Below are 20,794 nucleotides of genomic sequence, written 5' to 3' on the forward strand. Positions count from 1 at the left end.
TAATATCAAAATGGGACAATTTTTTTAAAGAAGTATAATATAAAAAGTTTCATACGTTTTTTTGATTCGCCTGAAAAGTGTCAAAACAACATTTATTGTTATGATATAAAATGTGTATGTTTTATGACACGTAGATTTTTTTTGTTTAGATACTATATCTATATAAAATCAAAGATTTTCTTCTATTTATTCATTTTTTCTGAAAATATTAATATTATTATACATTTTAAAAACCCGATAAACACAGATACAATGTTGACTACAAATTCGATTCGACTATAAATTTATCTAGAATCAAATATAATAAACCCTTTAACAAAAAAAAAATCAAATATAATAACATTAAACCATCACAAATTCAATAATTTATCCGAAACTAAGGTTTTAGTTTTGGATAAGAGACTGTTCTTAGATTTTTTAGATTTTAACTAAGAAAAACTAAGAACCGTTAGAGATATAAGAGTCGTTCTTTAGCCGAAAAATATAAAAAAACAAAAACAAATTTCAAATCATGAATTAAGAACTCGACTAAGAGATCGAAGTTAATTATGCCCTTAGCTTTGTCTCTTCCATATGTTAGTATTCTCGAGACAACATGTGAGTTAGGTCTCGGGATTTTGTCGAAGTCTAATCTCCATTTTTGATGAACACAAGAGAATCAATTGAATAGGTAGTCACAAACAGCCATATCTTATGGCGAGCCACCGCAACAAGAGCTATACCATCTCGTTAAAGAAGTCATTGAAAGAAAGATACAAAGCTACACAATGACCGACTCTCTTGCAACATAAGAAGGCTTTAGAGACGCGAGTCGTGCAAACTTGCAACCGACAAGGTAACAAAAAACAGGCTTTAAATCACCACTACACCTAGATTGGTAATGTTCCCAACCTGCACAGATTAGATATCAACATTACCACTAAAGAATAAGGTTGACCCACGGCTCTGGGAAGTGAGATAAGCCAAGAGATGACACCAAACGATCATGACCAAACCACAAATACAATCGAAGCCACTCGAGAACAGAGAGACAATAATCTGTGGCTTCATATTTTGAAGCTATAATAATATTAGGAAAGTTTCCTAGAATGATACAAATTAGTTGTGTTATTACTAGAATGACTTATATTTTCCAAATTTATTAAAATATATTTTCTGGTCGAAATTACCCTTGTTTATAGTTATAACAATAAAAATATTATCAAAATATTCTTACCATATGATCGCAGGTAGATTTATTTTCAAAAAAGAAATCTATTAACTAATAAGTCTGTTTAGAAAAAAAAATCTATCGTAAAAATAGTGTCAGACTTTTTTAGAAAAGTCAGATTTGTTTCTATGACAGAGTTAATTTTCCGATTTGAATAGTAAATAAATTTTTAGTGATATATCTCACGAATGAGATAGTAGATTTGTTATAAATGTTAGATTTTTGCAGTCAACTTATTTTCTGATGGACCGATTTATCTTCTTATATTTAACTTATTTTCTTATGGAAGAGTTACATATCCAACTTAAAATTGTTGCCAAACTTTTTAATTTACGTGGTAGCAAATTTTTTTAATTTATATTGTGACAGAATTCTTGACAAAAATCTGAATTTATTTCAATCCGGTTTATGTTAATTTCGAATCTGGTTTATTTTTACCTTAATTAAGATCAGAATTAGGTAAACAAATTTGTAATTTTCGTCATCTCTTTCATCCTTTTTTTCCTGATTAAGTTGTCTCCTTTTTTATGTCACTGTAAATTGTCTTATTTTATATTGGTTTAATCACTTGTTGTAATCTTTTTTTTACGGCACTTGTTGTAATCCTTATTGTTTAGAAAAACAAGGATCACATCCTTCTCGTCCGAGAAAAGTGGAAATTTTGAAAGAAAGAAATGGTTATTTAAAGTGGCAATGATCAATGTAGTAAATTATTTGCAGTTAACAAAGAAACTAGATACAAAGAGTCTCTGAAAATCATATGTTGGAGCCGGAGCTGACATGGCTTTTCCCTAAAGGTTGTATGTTGGAGGAAGACCTTGACACACCTCCTTTAATGTTATGGATTATTTTTAGAACTCCACCAATTTAATATAAAAACCAATAATGTTATTGATTTTTTTTGCTGAAGTCACTTATATTAGTGGAATTATTAAATAAAAATTGAAAGTAAAACAAATCACTAGGGGGGGCGTTCGGGTTTGGTTCAGGTCAATCAGGGTTTTGGAGTTTGGGGTTAAAAAATTGAGTCCTATTCGGATACTTCTAAATTTCGGTTCATGTACGGTTCGGATCTGTGCGGATACAGTTCGGGTTCGGGTTCGGATAACCCATTTAAATTATATTTAAAATTTTAGAATTCATTATATATTTTAATTTTTCTCAAAATTTATAAACAGAATAATATGTTACACATATATTTGAATAACATATGTAAGAATACTTAAACTTAGCATATAAATTGGTTTGGTTTGAATATTTGGATAGAAAATAAATAGATATTTTAAGTATTTTTGGTGTTTAGAGTGTATTTTAGGTATTTTAGATATTTAGTTTTGACTATTTGTATATATATTTTTAGTATTATGGACAACTTAAAAGTATATTATCTATTTTAGATGTTTTTGATATGAATCTATTTCAGATAAATTCAGGTATCCGAAATACTCCGGCCTGGTTCGGGTTCGGTTTCGATTCTCTAAATACCAAAATTTTGAACCCATTCGGATATTTAATCAATTTCGGTCCGGATTTGATACATTTTCGGATCAGATTCGGTTCTTCGGATTCAAAATTTTTTACCAGTCCTATTTATATAGTTATATTAGTAAAATCTAAATTTGTGTGGAAACAAATCGTAATAATATTAGCAAAGCTTCGTCTGCTCTCAAGCCAGCTCCGTATACAACGGGATAAACTGGTTCAATACGGAACTACATATACTGGTGACAACAACTCAAGAACCGATGCTAACTCTCTGATCCCTCAACAAGATCTTCTTGGCAGTAACCCATAGGGGCTCTGACCAGCAATATTATTCACTGGTTTATGTTAATGAATAAAGTCCCACATCGGTAGTTGGAGAAATAATTAAGTAGTATATAAAAGGTTAAGGTTAATCCACTAATTGTCAATTGGTTTTAAGTTGGAAGCCCAAGAAACTTAACATGGTATCAGAGCAGTCGATCCTTGTGGATCAAAGTTAAATTAAAAAGAGACACCCGATGTTGGGCCACTCCGTGGATAGTATTCCCACAATTATCCACGCACGTGCGTGAGGGAGAGTGTTAATGAATAAAGAGCCGATGTTGGACAACTCCGTGGATGTTGTTCCTACAGTTGCCCACGCATGTGCGTGAGGGGGAGTGTTAATGAATAAATTCCCACATTGGTAGTTGAAGAAATAATTAAGTAGTATATAAAGGGTTAGGGCTAATCCACTATTTGCCAATTGGTTTTAATTTTGGGTGTGAGTTAGGCCCATCACTAATATGGTATCAGAGTTCAAAGGTTTCAATTTGTCGATTGTGGTCCACCCGTGGATGTCCAGTCCCATAAACTTCACGCTACAGTTGTTCAATCCTGAGCGTGAGGGTTAGGGTTAATCCACTAATTGCCTGTTGGTTTTAAGTTGGAAGCCAAAGAAACTTAACAGTTTAAATATGATTCCCAGCCTTGTTGCTCATATTTTTCTCCTTTAACCATGTTCTCTTCTCTAATGTCTTTCTGGTACTGACTCATCCTTACCAACCAAAGGAAACCCACAAGTCTTATTTATTCTTGTTTGAAAGTATTTCTGCAAACTCACAGGTGGATTTCTGATTTACAGCAAATATAGATACTATTTTAAAAGTTTTTGCATTTTTTCATCTGTAGCAAATAGATAACACAATTTTCCTAAAAATATGTTACAAAATAGATATGAAAATTACTTTATAAATAAAAGAAGTAGAGAAATACATTGTTACCTTCATTGCTGATAAATTGATGGAGTTTAAGGAATCTGGGAATATAAACAAAAGTTAGAGAAGATCTTTACTACAGTGAACATAAAAGAGTTTCATAGTCACGATTTTGAAAATCTGAAGATATTGAGAAAAAGGCAGGTTATAAAGAAAAGTAAAAAACAGTTAGATATGAACGTGGAATACTTTTTTGAGAAAAAATAGGAATTGAATTAATTGAAATTGCAGAAAAATAGGAGACGGAAAGAGATTATCGATTGATTTTAATATTTTTATTTTTATTTTTTTAGAACTTTTCCACTTGTCAAGTTGTTATTGGCAAGGCGACTTGCGCTTTAGTATAAGAGGATTGCAGTGGTTTAAAAAAAACCCCAATATAATCATATTATAACATTATAAAAATATAAAACATACTACTGTAATAAAATATAATAATTATTATATAATATAATATGATTAATAATAATATTACGTTTATTTATTTATTTATTTTTAATTAGTTGAAAGTTATAATTTTAATAATTTTTTGAAGATTTATGTTAAAACTTTTAAAAAATATTTTATTTTGTTTTTATATATGTGTATATCTTTATATTTGTATGTATATTAATTTTTAAAAAATTCTAGTGAATATCTAGTTTAAATTTTTTATAAAAAAAATTATGATACTGTGTGAGTTGAAATTATATAAAATGTGTATATTTTTATTTATAATATTTCTATTTTTAGTTTTTAATTTAAAAATTTAAAATATTTAAAAAATTGATTTTATATTTAGTTATCCACCCGCAACCGCAAACGCTAGCTAGAACTAACTTTTAATTTTAAGACATACAGAATGGTTTAAAGCAATTTATAGCGGTTTGTGTGATTGTTTTGAGACAATGTAAACGGTAAAAGCTGATAGCAGATAAACCACTTAAGCCAAGCAATCAAATTAGTCAATTAGAACTGAGCCCATTGTTAATAGGGCCTTATTAATAGTCTTTAGTTTCGGCTAATTAGGATGTAACTTCAGGCCATTTTAGTGTTAATCCCTGATAAGAACTAAGCCCATTTCGTTGTATATAAAACACACTGTATAAAAATAATATAGAATAAGATAGTATTTCTTTTTGTAAATTTTATTATCAATACTATTAAAACATGAGCAATATTTATCGACTATGTTTTGGAGTACAAAAAAAGTTATAATAGTCCAACTAAAATAAATACATTAATTATTATCACATAATGTTTTTTAATCTAACAAGTATCTATTAATAATGAGATATTATTCGATATCCAACCGATTCCTACGTACGTGCAAAAGAAAATCGGTTTGATTAAATATTTATATAAGAAATGTTTTATGTTTTAAAAACATTTGAAAGTAATACTTAACTTTGTTTTTTTGTTTTTTATTATCATTCCACATACAGAATATATTAAAAACAAGTTTTTTAAACAATTTTAAACAAGTTAAGAGTTATGATATAAAATAAAAACATATCAAGACTTAAAATATATGTGTATTTAAATGTATAATGTGAATACTAAAGATCAAATTTATTCAAAATAAACCAAAAGTAATATATAAATTGTAATAAATTATAACAAAATAAAATAATGTTAAATCACATCAACTAATTTTGTTAATATATTTATAATCCACATGATCATCTTATCTTTTTATTTTTGAAAAATAATTATTTGTAACTTTGAATTAGTTATATTTAACTTAATTAATATTTAATATACATCATGCCTAAAACTAAGGAGCTAACTAACTAATTTATTATTTTAAACTAATGAATATAATTTAATTAATACAAAATTTAATAATAAATTAATTATATTTTAATTATTAATGTGATAAATAATGATATATATTTATTAATTTGTATATATACAGCTATATATTAATCCAAATGCAAAAAAAACAATTTCTTCAAAACCCTCACTAAATATATAAGAATTTAATTCATATATTTAGAGTATTAAAATTAGATATATATATATATATATATATATATATGTATTATTATTGATATTTTTACGAACATAGTTTTACGGGTTATTCAAACACATGCAATATATTTATCAAATATTAACTAATTCAACAAATATATTAACACAATTATATCATAAAACACTACATTAAAACATAAATTGATGCAAGAGAGTATGTGTCAATAGTTTAATTAGTTGTAAAATATTATTATATATATAAGAAAAATATAAATAAAAATTAATATATAATACAAATATAAATTAAAATTAATGCGATTAATGAAATTAACTTTTAAATTTAACATAAGTCATAAACAAAACATCAAAAAAATCTAATAACATGTGACTAACAAAAGTAAACTTACTAAATAAATGAAAATTATATTTACAAACATAAATCAATAAATTGTAATAGACGTATATAAATTGTTGATGCTCAAATATATTTCATTTTTAATATGCATCCTCTCAAATATTGATCCATTACGCTTACAACAAGATGCAAATTTAGTTTGACTAAAAATAGTATTAAAATTAGAACATTACTTTCATTATATATCCATCATTCATCTAAACATTCATGAATATATTAGAATACTCTAACTATAATAATTTAAGTCAAACCGGATTGTATATTGGGTCATCTATTAGTTCAACCGATAACCAGATTCTGGGTATTAGCTGCAGGCCCGGCGTTGAACGAAAACATATGATGCGTACGTATTGGGCCTACTATTTTGTAAAAAAATTAGGGTCTATTTTTTAATCGTTATTACTTAAAAATATATCAATTTGACAATTTGTTATGTGTAAGTTGTGGGACATCACTAAAATACAAAGATAATTAAACTTTTTGTATTATGTGTTATTAATTATGAGTGGATTGAAATGCAAAAAAAAGGGAAAAAATTATAACGACAACAAAAAAAATTAAATGGTTTAGCGATGTTATCGATTGAAAAGGATATGATCAAGTATCTTAATTACGAAAGTTTGATGGATGATTTTGCAGGAAAAAAATGCAAGAAGATCTATATTTAAAAACTGATAAGATTTTTTTTTTAGTTTTGAGGACATTGTAATTTTCTTATTATAAACTTGAGTTTTCTATCAGCATATTTTTTATATATTATATATGGGCCTCAGTTTTAATATCGTATTGGACCAAGAATATTTCAGGACCGGCACTGATTAGCTGTTATTATGGGTTTTATAGAAACTTTAAATATTTTTTTATTAAAAACTAAACCGGATTATATATGAGACCATAAAATTTGTCGATTTAACAGCGGGTCGGGACGGATTTTAAAATACTCAATATAATGTTTCATTTATAACATCCAAATATAGTTACAATATAAAAAAATACAAATTTATATCAAATAAATTTAGATTGTTTCGAAAAATTATCCCGCGGTTTGAAACTGCGGGTCAAAATCTAGTTTCTATTAAATCATATCTCAATCTTATGGAACACTTCTTCATTAGACATCTATATAATATGATAGACCTCTATTCTTTTATAAATAGAAAACTTCATTCTCTCTATTTAAAGAGAATGGTCTATCATATAAATAGAGGTCTAATGGTCTCTGATAGTGGGATGGTTTGAGTAAAGAATAGAGGTCTACTATTCTCTTTAAATAGAGAGATAAACACACACACAAAATATAGAATAAGAAAAATGAAGTTTTCTATTTAAGTAAATTCCAGTTTATTTATATTTTAATATATTATTTCGAAAGGAATTTTATGTATTGTGTGAATATAAAATAAACTAGAATTTTAAATAGTTTTTAATATGCATGAAATTTTTGAAATGATAATCTTTATGAAGTAGAGAGAAAAGTGTATAGTATAAATATTAATTATAGGATTTAACTGTTATTATAAATTTCAATATATATATATTTCTAAATGTACACTTGATACTTCGTTCCAAACTCTTACTGCAGACGGCCAGCTAAATATACCCTAGGGGCTAGGGCTAACACATGGTCGGTCACGTACATATATTCTTACTATTTTGGTTTTACATTCTTATTATTATTATAACCCTAAGATGTATTAAACAATAAAACTAATAAATCTTATAAATCATGTAGTTCTTTACTCAAACCATCCCACTTACCCTATAAATATCCCACTTAGACACTCGCAATTTCTTCACCAATCTCAGAATAAGAACACTACAATCTTCTTTCAAGGCTAAGAAAAATGGCTTTTAGAAACTCTCTTGCCATCTTCTTTGCCTTGAACATCATCTTCTTCACAATAACAGAAGCCGCCCGCTCTGGTTGTCCACCTGGGTCATACAAACCCAAGCCGCCTTCCCCAACCCCTCCAGCCATCCAGACATGCCCAAAAGATACAATAAAGCTCGGTGTTTGTGTTAAGGCGCTTAACTTATTGAATGTGACATTAGGTGCTCCTCCAGTTAAACCGTGTTGCAGCCTCATTGACGGTTTGGTCGATCTAGAAGCTGCGGTTTGTCTTTGTACCGCGCTTAAAGCTAGCATTCTCGGCATCAACATTAACCTTCCAATCAACCTTAGCTTGCTTCTCAACGTTTGCAGCAGAAAGGCTCCACGCGGCTTCCAATGCCCTTAATTTCTCAAACACGTCAAAATATTGCTAAATTCTGAATTTCTTGCTATGTTTCAATTTGGTCGAACTTTTGTTTGTGTTTCCTGTGTTTTTTTTTTATCTTCTCGTCTTTGAACTGGTGGATGAGGATAAGAAATGAGTTTGTTTTGTAATTTATTTCAATTGTTTTGATGAATAAGATATAACACTTTCGGTGTTACGTTAAATGTTTGCGTCGCATTAGTAAAACAAAAATAGAGAAGTAGTTTAATTTACTAAATGTCATTATAAAACAAAACCTCGAAAATGTAGGATACCAGGATTAAATGACACTTATGACTCGACCATGCATTTTTTTGGAATAATGTTAAAAGATTTCTTCCGCAATCTATTTCATGTGTAGTGTAACTGTTTTTCTAATAAAGAATTAATTTGTATTCTCTAATCTAAATCTATCTTGAGTCGAGCAAACACATAAAGTTTAACATTCCGAGTTGTGATATGTAAAAAAGTTTAAGAGAACTGATTAGACTATTTATGTCACTAAAGTGCATTTATCTTTTCGGGCACACATTTGTTTAAAATTCTAGAGTTATGTATGCTTAAGCTGGAGTAGTGCAAATATGGGTGACCTATCGGGAAGTAATTCGCGATAGTGTGCGAGGAAGTCCAAAATATAGAGAAATGTCATGTGGTGATTACAAGATCAGTAAACAATGATTTCGAGCCTTCAAATAAAATTTAAGGACCGACCGTTAAATGGGAATGGAGCTCACAGGCCGAGAGAACGGGCTTGGGTGGCCTATTAGCTGTGAGCGGTCAGGACGTTACAAGTGATATCAGAGTTGGTTAGTCATCTCGGTTCTGACCCGAGAGGGGCATTGAGACATGTTGTAGGGCGCAACGAAGACGTTGCGTTCTTTGAGAGTGGTGAATTGTAACATTCTGAGTTGTGATATGTGGAAAAGCTTAAGAGAATTGATTTGGATACCTATGTCACCAAAGTGCACTTACCCTTTCGGACGCACATCCGTTTAAAACTCCGGAGTTAAGCGTGTTTGAGCTGGATTAAGGGAAGTGATTCGCGATAGTAGACCTAGGCGTTCGGGTACCCGTTCGAGTTCGGTTCGGGTGATTCGGGTCTTCGGGTGGAGAGATACAGAACCCGTTCTGGTTATTTTATATTTCGGATCGGGTTCGGATTTTTAAGGTTCGGGTTCGGGTTATTTCGGGTATAAATTTTTAGAATCTAACATATAAAACATACAAAAAAACATATCCAAAATTATAGTTATACTTTCGAATGAGTGGATGATGTGAACCATGTAACGAAATACCTTTTGTAAGAAAGACATGAGTAATGGAGGTGATTGGTTGGGATTTATCGGTGTTCTTTAGCTTTATTTATTTTTAAATTACTAAATTTTACTAATCATGATGTATCTTTATTTTATAAAGTTAAACTCTACATCAAGTTTATATTAATTTTTACCAATCATGCTTTACCTTTAATTTTAAAACTACATAAAAAAAATAAAGCAAACTTTTTTTTCTTATGTATTTTAGGCAAAAACCCTACATTTTTCTTTTATATGGTGTAGAATCTGTAAAATAAAAAAATTATTTGTAAAATCAAATAAATTAGATAATCATAATAAAATATCTATAAATAACAGTAAGCTTTGATAATTTATAAAAAAGTATTAATATAAATTATTTTAATTGGTAAAAATAAGATGACAAAAAGATGACAAAAATTGATAAAAATAATTATTTTATACACATCACATAGTTCACATATCTTTTTTTGACAACATATTTACATATCTTTTTTTTTTAAATATCTATAGCCTATTTGAAAAATTTAACTTAGGTTCATCCCCTATGGTGAACCTTTAAATTCACCACACCATTTATGACCAATAAAAATGACATGTAGATAATTAAATAAACCATTATAAATTTATTTTAAAATAGTTAAAAAAGAATAATGCCAATTTTAAACCACAAATCTTAATTTTTAAACCCTAAATACTAATTTTTAAATCCAAACTCTATACCCTAAACCAAAATCCTATACTCTAAACCCAAATCTTAGACCCTAAACCCAAACCATAAACCTTAAATCTAAATCTAATACCCTAAATCCAAATCCTAAACCCTAAACCCAAATCCTAGACCATAAACCCAAACCGTATACCCTAAACCCAAATCCTAGATCTTAAACCCAAACTGTAAACCCTAAATTTAAATTTAAATTTTAGGGTTTACGGTTTAGATTTAAGGTCTAGGATTTGGGTTTAGGATATACGATTTGGGTTTAGGATTTACGATTTAGGTTTAGGGTATAGAATTTGGGTTTAAGGTATAAGGTTTGGGTTTAAGGTATACGATTTGAGTTTAGGATACTTGGTTTAGATTTAAGATTTATGGTTTGGGTTTAGGGTTTAAAATTTGGGTTTGGGTTTAGGGTATAGAATTTGGGTTTGGGGTCAGGGTCTAGGATTTGGGTTTAGGGTTAAGAATTTTGATTTAGGGTATAGAGTTTAGATTTAGAAATTAAAGTTTCGGGTTTAGAAATTAAGATTTGTGGTTTAAAATTGTCATTATTCTTTTTAACTATTTAAAAATAAATTTAATATATTTTATTTAATTATCTACATGTCATTTTCATTGGTCATAAATGATGTGGTGAATTTAAAGGTTCACCATAGGAGGTGAACCTAAGTCTTGTCCTTATTTTTATTACACGAATAGTCGTCGGATATTAAGGGAGAAAATATACTTATATTGCTAATATATGTTACTAGCATATTTCCATGCATATTTGTATCTTACTAACGAGTATTTAAACAGAAAAAAATGAACATCGTACATTTTAAAGTAGGACAAGACTTAGGTTCACCCCCTATGGTGAACCTTTAAATTCACCACTACCTTTAAAACCAATCAATATGCTATGTAGATAATTAAATAAAAAATATTAATTTATTAAAAAATAGTTAAAAAGAAAAATAAAGTCAATTTTAATGATGTAAACTAAACCCTAAACCCTAAATCATAAATTCTAAATCCAAATATATACCCTAAATCCAAATTTTATACTCTAAACCCAAACCATATACCCTAAACTCAAATTCTAAACCTTAAACCCAAACCATAAACCTTAAATCCAAAACCTATACTCTAAATCGATCATATATTCTATACCATAAACCCAAATCCTATACCCTAAACCCAAATCATATACCCTAAACTCAAACCGTATACTTTAAACCTAAATTCTACACCTTAAACCCAAACCCTAAACTTAAGAATTTGGATTTAGGATTTATGATTTGGGTTTAGGGTATAAGATTTGGGTTTAGGGTATATGGTTTTGGTTTAGGGTATAGGATATATGATGGGTTTAGGGTATAGCTTTTGGATTTAGGGTTTAGAATTTGGATTTTGGATATATGGTTTGGGTTTAGGGTATAAGATTTGGGTTTAGGGCATAGTTTTTGGTTTAGAATTTAAATTTAGGGTTTAGTGTTTAGTTAACATCATAAAATTAAAATTATTTCCTTTTTAAACTATTTTAAATAATTTCATATTTTTTGTTTAATTATCTACATGGCATTTTGATTGGTTTTAAAGGGAGTGGTGAATTTAAAGGTTCACCATAGGGGGTGAACCTAAGTCTTGTCCGTTTAATTTACTAAATGTCATTATAAAACAAAACCTCGAAAATGTAGGATACCAGGATTAAATGACACTTATGACTCGACCATGCATTTTTTTGGAATAATGTTAAAAGATTTCTTCCTCAATCTATTTCATGTGTAGTGTAACTGTTTTTCTAATAAAGAATTAATTTGTATTCTCTAATCTAAATCTATCTTGAGTCGAGCAAACACATAAAGTTTAACATTCCGAGTTGTGATATGTAAAAAGGTTTAAGAGAACTGATTAGACTATTTATGTCACTAAAGTGCATTTATCTTTTCGGGCACACATTTGTTTAAAACTCTAGAGTTATGTATGCTTAAGCTGGAGTAGTGCAAATATGGGCGACCTATCGGGAAGTAATTCGCGATAGTGTGCGAGGAAGTCCAAAATATAGAGAAATGTCATGTGGTGATTACAAGATCAGTAAACAATGATTTCGAGCCTTCAAATAAAATTTAAGGACCGACCGTTAAATGGGAATGGAGCTTACAGGCCGAGAGAACGGGCTTGGGTGGCCCATTAGCTGTGAGCGGTCAGGACGTTACAAGTGATATCAGAGTTGGTTAGTCATCTCGGTTCTGACCCGAGAGGGGCATTGAGACATGTTGTAGGGCGCAACGAAGACGTTGCGTTCTTTGAGAGTGGTGAATTGTAACATTCCGAGTTGTGATATGTGGAAAAGCTTAAGAGAATTGATTTGGATACCTATGTCACCAAAGTGCACTTACCCTTTCGGACGCACATCCGTTTAAAACTCCGGAGTTAAGCGTGTTTGAGCTGGATTAAGGGAAGTGATTCGCGATAGTAGACCTAGGCGTTCGGGTACCCGTTCGAGTTCGGTTCGGGTGATTCGGGTCTTCGGGTGGAGAGATACAGAACCCGTTCTGGTTATTTTATATTTCGGATCGGGTTCGGATTTTTAAGGTTCGGGTTCGGGTTATTTCGGGTATAAATTTTTAGAATCTAACATATAAAACATACAAAAAAACATATCCAAAATTATAGTTATACTTTCGAATGAGTGGATGATGTGAACCATGTAACGAAATACCTTTTGTAAGAAAGACATGAGTAATGGAGGTGATTGGTTGGGATTTATCGGTGTTCTTTAGCTTTATTTATTTTTAAATTACTAAATTTTACTAATCATGATGTATCTTTATTTTATAAAGTTAAACTCTACATCAAGTTTATATTAATTTTTACCAATCATGCTTTACCTTTAATTTTAAAACTACATAAAAAAAATAAAGCAAACTTTTTTTCCTTATGTATTTTAGGCAAAAACCCTACATTTTTCTTTTATATGGTGTAGAATCTGTAAAATAAAAAAATTATTTGTAAAATCAAATAAATTAGATAATCATAATAAAATATCTATAAATAAGAGTAAGCTTTGATAATTTATAAAAAAGTATTAATATAAATTATTTTAATTGGTAAAAATAAGATGACAAAAAGATGACAAAAATTGATAAAAATAATTATTTTATACACATCACATAGTTCACATATCTTTTTTTGACAACATATTTACATATCTTTTTTTTTTTAAATATCTATAGCCTATTTGAAAAATTTAACTTAGGTTCATCCCCTATGGTGAACCTTTAAATTCACCACACCATTTATGACCAATAAAAATGACATGTAGATAATTAAATAAACCATTATAAATTTATTTTAAAATAGTTAAAAAAGAATAATGCCAATTTTAAACCACAAATCTTAATTTTTAAACCCTAAATACTAATTTTTAAATCCAAACTCTATACCCTAAACCAAAATCCTATACCCTAAACCCAAATCTTAGACCCTAAACCCAAACCATAAACCTTAAATCTAAATCTAATACCCTAAATCCAAATCCTAAACCCTAAACCCAAATCCTAGACCATAAACCCAAACCGTATACCCTAAACCCAAATCCTAGATCTTAAACCCAAACTGTAAACCCTAAATTTAAATTTAAATTTTAGGGTTTACGGTTTAGATTTAAGGTCTAGGATTTGGGTTTAGGATATACGATTTGGGTTTAGGATTTACGATTTAGGTTTAGGGTATAGAATTTGGGTTTAAGGTATAAGGTTTGGGTTTAAGGTATACGATTTGAGTTTAGGATACTTGGTTTAGATTTAAGATTTATGGTTTGGGTTTAGGGTTTAAAATTTGGGTTTGGGTTTAGGGTATAGAATTTGGGTTTGGGGTCAGGGTCTAGGATTTGGGTTTAGGGTTAAGAATTTTGATTTAGGGTATAGAGTTTAGATTTAGAAATTAAAGTTTCGGGTTTAGAAATTAAGATTTGTGGTTTAAAATTGTCATTATTCTTTTTAACTATTTAAAAATAAATTTAATATATTTTATTTAATTATCTACATGTCATTTTCATTGGTCATAAATGATGTGGTGAATTTAAAGGTTCACCATAGGAGGTGACCCTAAGTCTTGTCCTTATTTTTATTACACGAATAGTCGTCGGATATTAAGGGAGAAAATATACTTATATTGCTAATATATGTTACTAGCATATTTCCATGCATATTTGTATCTTACTAACGAGTATTTAAACAGAAAAAAATGAACATCGTACATTTTAAAGTAGGACAAGACTTAGGTTCACCCCCTATGGTGAACCTTTAAATTCACCACTACCTTTTAAACCAATCAATATGCTATGTAGATAATTAAATAAAAAATATTAATTTATTAAAAAATAGTTAAAAAGAAAAATAAAGTCAATTTTAATGATGTAAACTAAACCCTAAACCCTAAATCATAAATTCTAAATCCAAATATATACCCTAAATCCAAATTTTATACTCTAAACCCAAACCATATACTCTAAACTCAAATTCTAAACCTTAAACCCAAACCATAAACCTTAAATCCAAAACCTATACTCTAAATCGATCATATATTCTATACCATAAACCCAAATCCTATACCCTAAACCCAAATCATATACCCTAAACTCAAACCGTATACTTTAAACCTAAATTCTACACCTTAAACCCAAACCCTAAACTTAAGAATTTGGATTTAGGATTTATGATTTGGGTTTAGGGTATAAGATTTGGGTTTAGGGTATAGGATATATGATGGGTTTAGGGTATAGCTTTTGGATTTAGGGTTTAGAATTTGGATTTTGGATATATGGTTTGGGTTTAGGGTATAAGATTTGGGTTTAGGGCATAGTTTTTGGTTTAGAATTTAAATTTAGGGTTTAGTGTTTAGTTAACATCATAAAATTAAAATTATTTCCTTTTTAAACTATTTTTAAATAATTTCATATTTTTTGTTTAATTATCTACATGGCATTTTGATTGGTTTTAAAGGGAGTGGTGAATTTAAAGGTTCACCATAGGGGGTGAACCTAAGTCTTGTCCGTTTAATTTACTAAATGTCATTATAAAACAAAACCTCGAAAATGTAGGATACCAGGATTAAATGACCCTTATGACTCGACCATGCATTTTTTTGGAATAATGTTAAAAGATTTCTTCCTCAATCTATTTCATGTGTAGTGTAACTGTTTTTCTAATAAAGAATTAATTTGTATTCTCTAATCTAAATCTATCTTGAGTCGAGCAAACACATAAAGTTTAACATTCCGAGTTGTGATATGTAAAAAGGTTTAAGAGAACTGATTAGACTATTTATGTCACTAAAGTGCATTTATCTTTTCGGGCACACATTTGTTTAAAACTCTAGAGTTATGTATGCTTAAGCTGGAGTAGTGCAAATATGGGCGACCTATCGGGAAGTAATTCGCGATAGTGTGCGAGGAAGTCCAAAATATAGAGAAATGTCATGTGGTGATTACAAGATCAGTAAACAATGATTTCGAGCCTTCAAATAAAATTTAAGGACCGACCGTTAAATGGGAATGGAGCTTACAGGCCGAGAGAACGGGCTTGGGTGGCCCATTAGCTGTGAGCGGTCAGGACGTTACAAGTGATATCAGAGTTGGTTAGTCATCTCGGTTTTGACCCGAGAGGGGCATTGAGACATGTTGTAGGGCGCAATGAAGACGTTGCGTTCTTTGAGAGTGGTGAATTGTAACATTCCGAGTTGTGATATGTGGAAAAGCTTAAGAGAATTGATTTGGATACCTATGTCACCAAAGTGCACTTACCCTTTCGGACGCACATCCGTTTAAAACTCCGGAGTTAAGCGTGTTTGAGCTGGATTAAGGAAAGTGATTCGCGATAGTAGACCTAGGCGTTCGGGTACCCGTTCGAGTTCGGTTCGGGTGATTCGGGTCTTCGGGTGGAGAGATACAGAACCCGTTCTGGTTATTTTATATTTCGGATCGGGTTCGGATTTTTAAGGTTTGGGTTCGGGTTATTTCGGGTATAAATTTTTAGAATCTAACATATAAAACATACAAAAAAACATATCCAAAATTATAGTTATACTTTCGAATGAGTGGATGATGTGAACCATGTAACGAAATACCTTTTTTAAGAAAGACATGAGTAATAGAGGTGATTGGTTGGGATTTATCAGTGTTCTTTAGCTTTATTTATTTTTAAATTACTAAATTTTACTAATCATGATGCATCTTTATTTTATAAAGTTAAACTCTACATCAAGTTTATATTAATTTTTACCAATCATGCTTTACCTTTAAATTTAAAACTACATAAAAAAAATAAAGCAAACTTTTTTTTCTTATGTATTTTAGGCAAAAACTCTACATTTTTCTTTTATATGGTGTAGAATCTGTAAAATAAAAAAATTATTTGTAAAATCAAATAAATTAGATAATCATAATAAAATATCTATAAATAACAGTAAGCTTTGATAATTTATAAAAAAGTATTAATATAAATTATTTTAATTGGTAAAAATAAGATGACAAAAAGATGACAAAAATTGATAAAAATAATTATTTTATACACATCACATAGTTCACATATCTTTTTTTGACAACATATTTACATATCTTTTTTTTTAAAATATCTATAGCCTATTTGAAAAATTTAACTTATATAGTTACAACAGATTTAACTACAACAAAAATCTATGCAAAATAGTCTATAGTAACAAATTTACAACTATAACCAACTTATATACAACTTAACTTTTACAGCCAGCCGCAGTTAAACCAATCATTACCGATAAAAAATATTGATACAAACTTTGGTGTTTTCAAGTTTAAAAAGATTAAAAAAGATTGAAAAGTTTTAAGTGAAAAACATTGTACTTTTGTTGAAAACATTTGAGGGCAAGAAAGACAATGTATAAATCTAAACTATTAAAATTGTAATACAAAAAATAGCCTTGAGTGTTCCTCAAAATTTACATTTCATGCCATCTATTCTATTAATTCTCCAGCATGACCAATTGATATCAGGTTGTGTCCAGCTATGCATTCCTTTTATTTAGGAGTTATTTATTATTTCTTTTACGTAGCATGTCTAATTTTATCTATAACTTCCATTTAATTCCCCTAATTTTAGGACCCACTTTGTGTCAAAGTCCACTGCTTCTTTCATACAGCAATAACCGGTCCTCTTTTTGATATCATTCTTTTCTTTTTGATGATCATATTAAACTGTTCATTAAAACAGTCCTAATAATGATACTAAATTTAAATTATGATTAGTCTATTTAAATTCTATACTTTTTTCTGAACAATGGTATACTAAATTTAAATTATGATTAAATATTTTACATTGCATATTAGATTATTAATAGGTTTAGATATATACAAACAGATCAGTATAAATGTAACAAGTCTAAGTGGATCCTATTAGATTTTAATATTAAATAGGTTGATTTATTTTATTTGCAATTATATTTGATACATATACTCTGAAAGATTAAACAAATTAATTTAGATACTTAATCATTTTAAGAATATTTTAATATATTAGGACTGTTTTAATACTAATAATTAAAAAATGTTATACACAAACATATAAATTAAAAAAAGAATTAACATATGAGAAAAAATTACAGAAAAATGTTACATATTTTTTAAAGAAAAACAAAAAAAATTACGAACCAACATTATACCCGCAGGTCAATATCTAAGATCTAGACAAATATGATTATCAAGAAACGGGTATACGAACATATTTAAATTGCTATTTTGCTGGATCAATTTTTAAATTGCTATTATTTTATAAAATAGATTATGTTTAAGATTTATACATAAATATGATTACAAAGAAAAAATATAATTACAAAAAAAACAAATAGATTAAAACTAAATTTTTAAAAAGTGAAATAAAAAATTATACCCGCCCTTTTCCTTTTAAAGCATCACTTAGCAAAATTACTAGACCATCGAAGTCTTAGATATTTAGCCAAAACAATATCTAACTGCTATATACGAAATTCATATATATTTTTAAAAGTAATATTCTAATTTATATGCACTATAATCTTGCATAAATCTAGCGTAATTAAGTATGATAGTAACTATATTTCGTGTCATATACTTGCATATATATATATATATATATATATATATATATATATATATATATATATCTTCCTATCAACTCAATTCACAATCATCATCATTTCTTCTAACTCTGTCTTTTCTAAACATCTCTTATCATGTCCATGTCTTTCTCAAAAACTGTTATTTGTATCAGATATTAATCCTTCACACCTGAAAACATTTTAGCAATCTCAAGTATTAGTTTAACTCGCAAATTGTAATTTCACTGTTAAATATTGTAACACCTTACTTACCTTCAAATTATGATTCAGTTTAAATTTGAAAGTTTGTATTTCATCTCTTGTGCCACTAGCAATAGTTAAAGTGTTTAGTTCATCTGATCTTCAGCATGCAAATCAAACCGTCTTCTCAAATTATCAAAATAAAACTTATTTCTTAGATGTAAGATTCTATCTAACAATCTGTTTTCATCTACAACAAGCAAAAGATTACACAGATGGTTAATCAATACACGTTAAACAAACATGCAACCCAAAGATCTTTAGAAATCAGAATTTGAATAATCTAAACCAACAAAACTCCGAAACTTTAGATAATATTTGTATTGACTTACGCCATTCAAACATCTTCACTGTTTCGGATTTAATATTAAACGTCGGTTGAGTTTACAGAGGAGATAAAGATGAGGGAGAGAAAGTGGTGAAAGGAGAAATTAAAACATCTGTAATTTTTTCCGGAATAAATTGTAAAAAAAAACTTAATGGACTTTTAAATATTTTATATTTTTATGTCCCATTTTATATTTTCAATTAATTCTTATGTCATTTTTTTGAAAACAATTATAAAATGGTTGATAAAGCTATATTCACATATTATAAATAATATTTTTGGCCAACAAATGTTAGAAACTTTTTTTTCTTTATAATTTCAGTATTTCATTTTATAGCAGCTTCTCCCTCGCAATTGTAATATATATTTTGTAATCCCCAATATTTAACCATCAGTGTACATACTTATTTTAAGAAATAAATAAAATTAAATAAATTTCAACATAATTGATTAATTATTAATTGCTAATAATTTAAAATATAAATATAAATGTAAGTTCTAAATTTAATAAATCTATAAATCATTGATAAAATAGTTTCAAAGCTGTTATCTTATTAATACAATCTTCAAACAAATATAACAAGGTATACTGTTATGTACCAGATTGTGATCGACATAACCGGACCGACCATGACCGTACCGACCACAGGAGATAATGCTTATCGACTGTTGTACTTATCCACTTAGGATAAACACGACCTGATGTATATATATATGTAAGACCCCTGGTCGAGATTAATAATAGAAACAAGTTTCTCCACTTAGTTTTACAACACGTTATCAGCACGATACGTTCTCTAAAACCCGAACTACCCAAAAACCTTAAAAACGGCGCATCTTAAAATCGCTCTATCTCTCCAACCGTAAGGATCCAGACGACAATCCACATATCAAATCGAAGCTCTCGACGAAACCAAACCAACGCCGTAACCCTCGTGTCAATCTGATCTCAGACGCTCCCTCACGCTCTGTTTCAATACGCGCCGCCAGTAACCCTAAAAACCCTAATTTCGGCACAACTTCAAATCGATCGATCTCTTCAACCATGAGGAACCAGACGACGAGTAATATATCAAATTAAATCTCTTGACGAGGCGAATCTAACGCCATTGGCCTCGCCTCTATCTGACTCCGGACGCGCCCTCACGCTCTATTCTAAGACGCGCCATCAAGTGACCTAAAACCCTGAAATTCTAAAACTCATTCGACGACTTCAAACCGTTCGTTCTCTCAAACCGTAAGGATCCAGACGACGTGTAATATATCAAATTGAAGCTCTTGACGTGAAGAATCCATCGCCGCAAACTTCGTATCAATCCGATATCAAACGCGCCCTCAAGCTCCGTTCCAACCCGCGCCGTCAACTACCCTAAAACCCTAATCAAAAGCCTAAACCGCAGCCTCTCTTTATACTTTGTTATTTTCTGCGATTTACTTCATCTATCTATACTAACTTATTTTGATTCATTTTTGATTAAGGTTTCTAAAGATACAAGAGTTTTTTGCTCAACCTAAGACACGCGA

The 20,794-nt window shown here is 29.3% G+C and overlaps 1 protein-coding gene across 1 annotated transcript; it reads left to right on the forward strand.

The window, feature by feature from the left end:
• The first annotated feature begins 8,093 nt into the window (after positions 1–8,093).
• LOC108846297 (putative lipid-binding protein AIR1) lies at positions 8,094–8,759 on the forward strand. The gene has a single exon (XM_018619522.2). It carries the CDS (start codon positions 8,164–8,166, stop codon positions 8,554–8,556), a length of 393 nt encoding a protein of 130 aa, XP_018475024.1. The 5' UTR covers positions 8,094–8,163; the 3' UTR covers positions 8,557–8,759.
• Positions 8,760–20,794: the final 12,035 nt, after the last annotated feature.

Source organism: Raphanus sativus, chromosome 3 (genome assembly GCF_000801105.2).
Source record: "Raphanus sativus cultivar WK10039 chromosome 3, ASM80110v3, whole genome shotgun sequence".
Taxonomy (NCBI): Eukaryota; Viridiplantae; Streptophyta; class Magnoliopsida; order Brassicales; family Brassicaceae; genus Raphanus; species Raphanus sativus.

What these genes read in the sequence shown, in the direction of transcription:
- LOC108846297 (XM_018619522.2), top strand. Translation starts at nt 8,164, where the DNA reads ATGGCTTTTAGAAACTCTCTTGCCATCTTCTTTGCCTTGAACATCATC.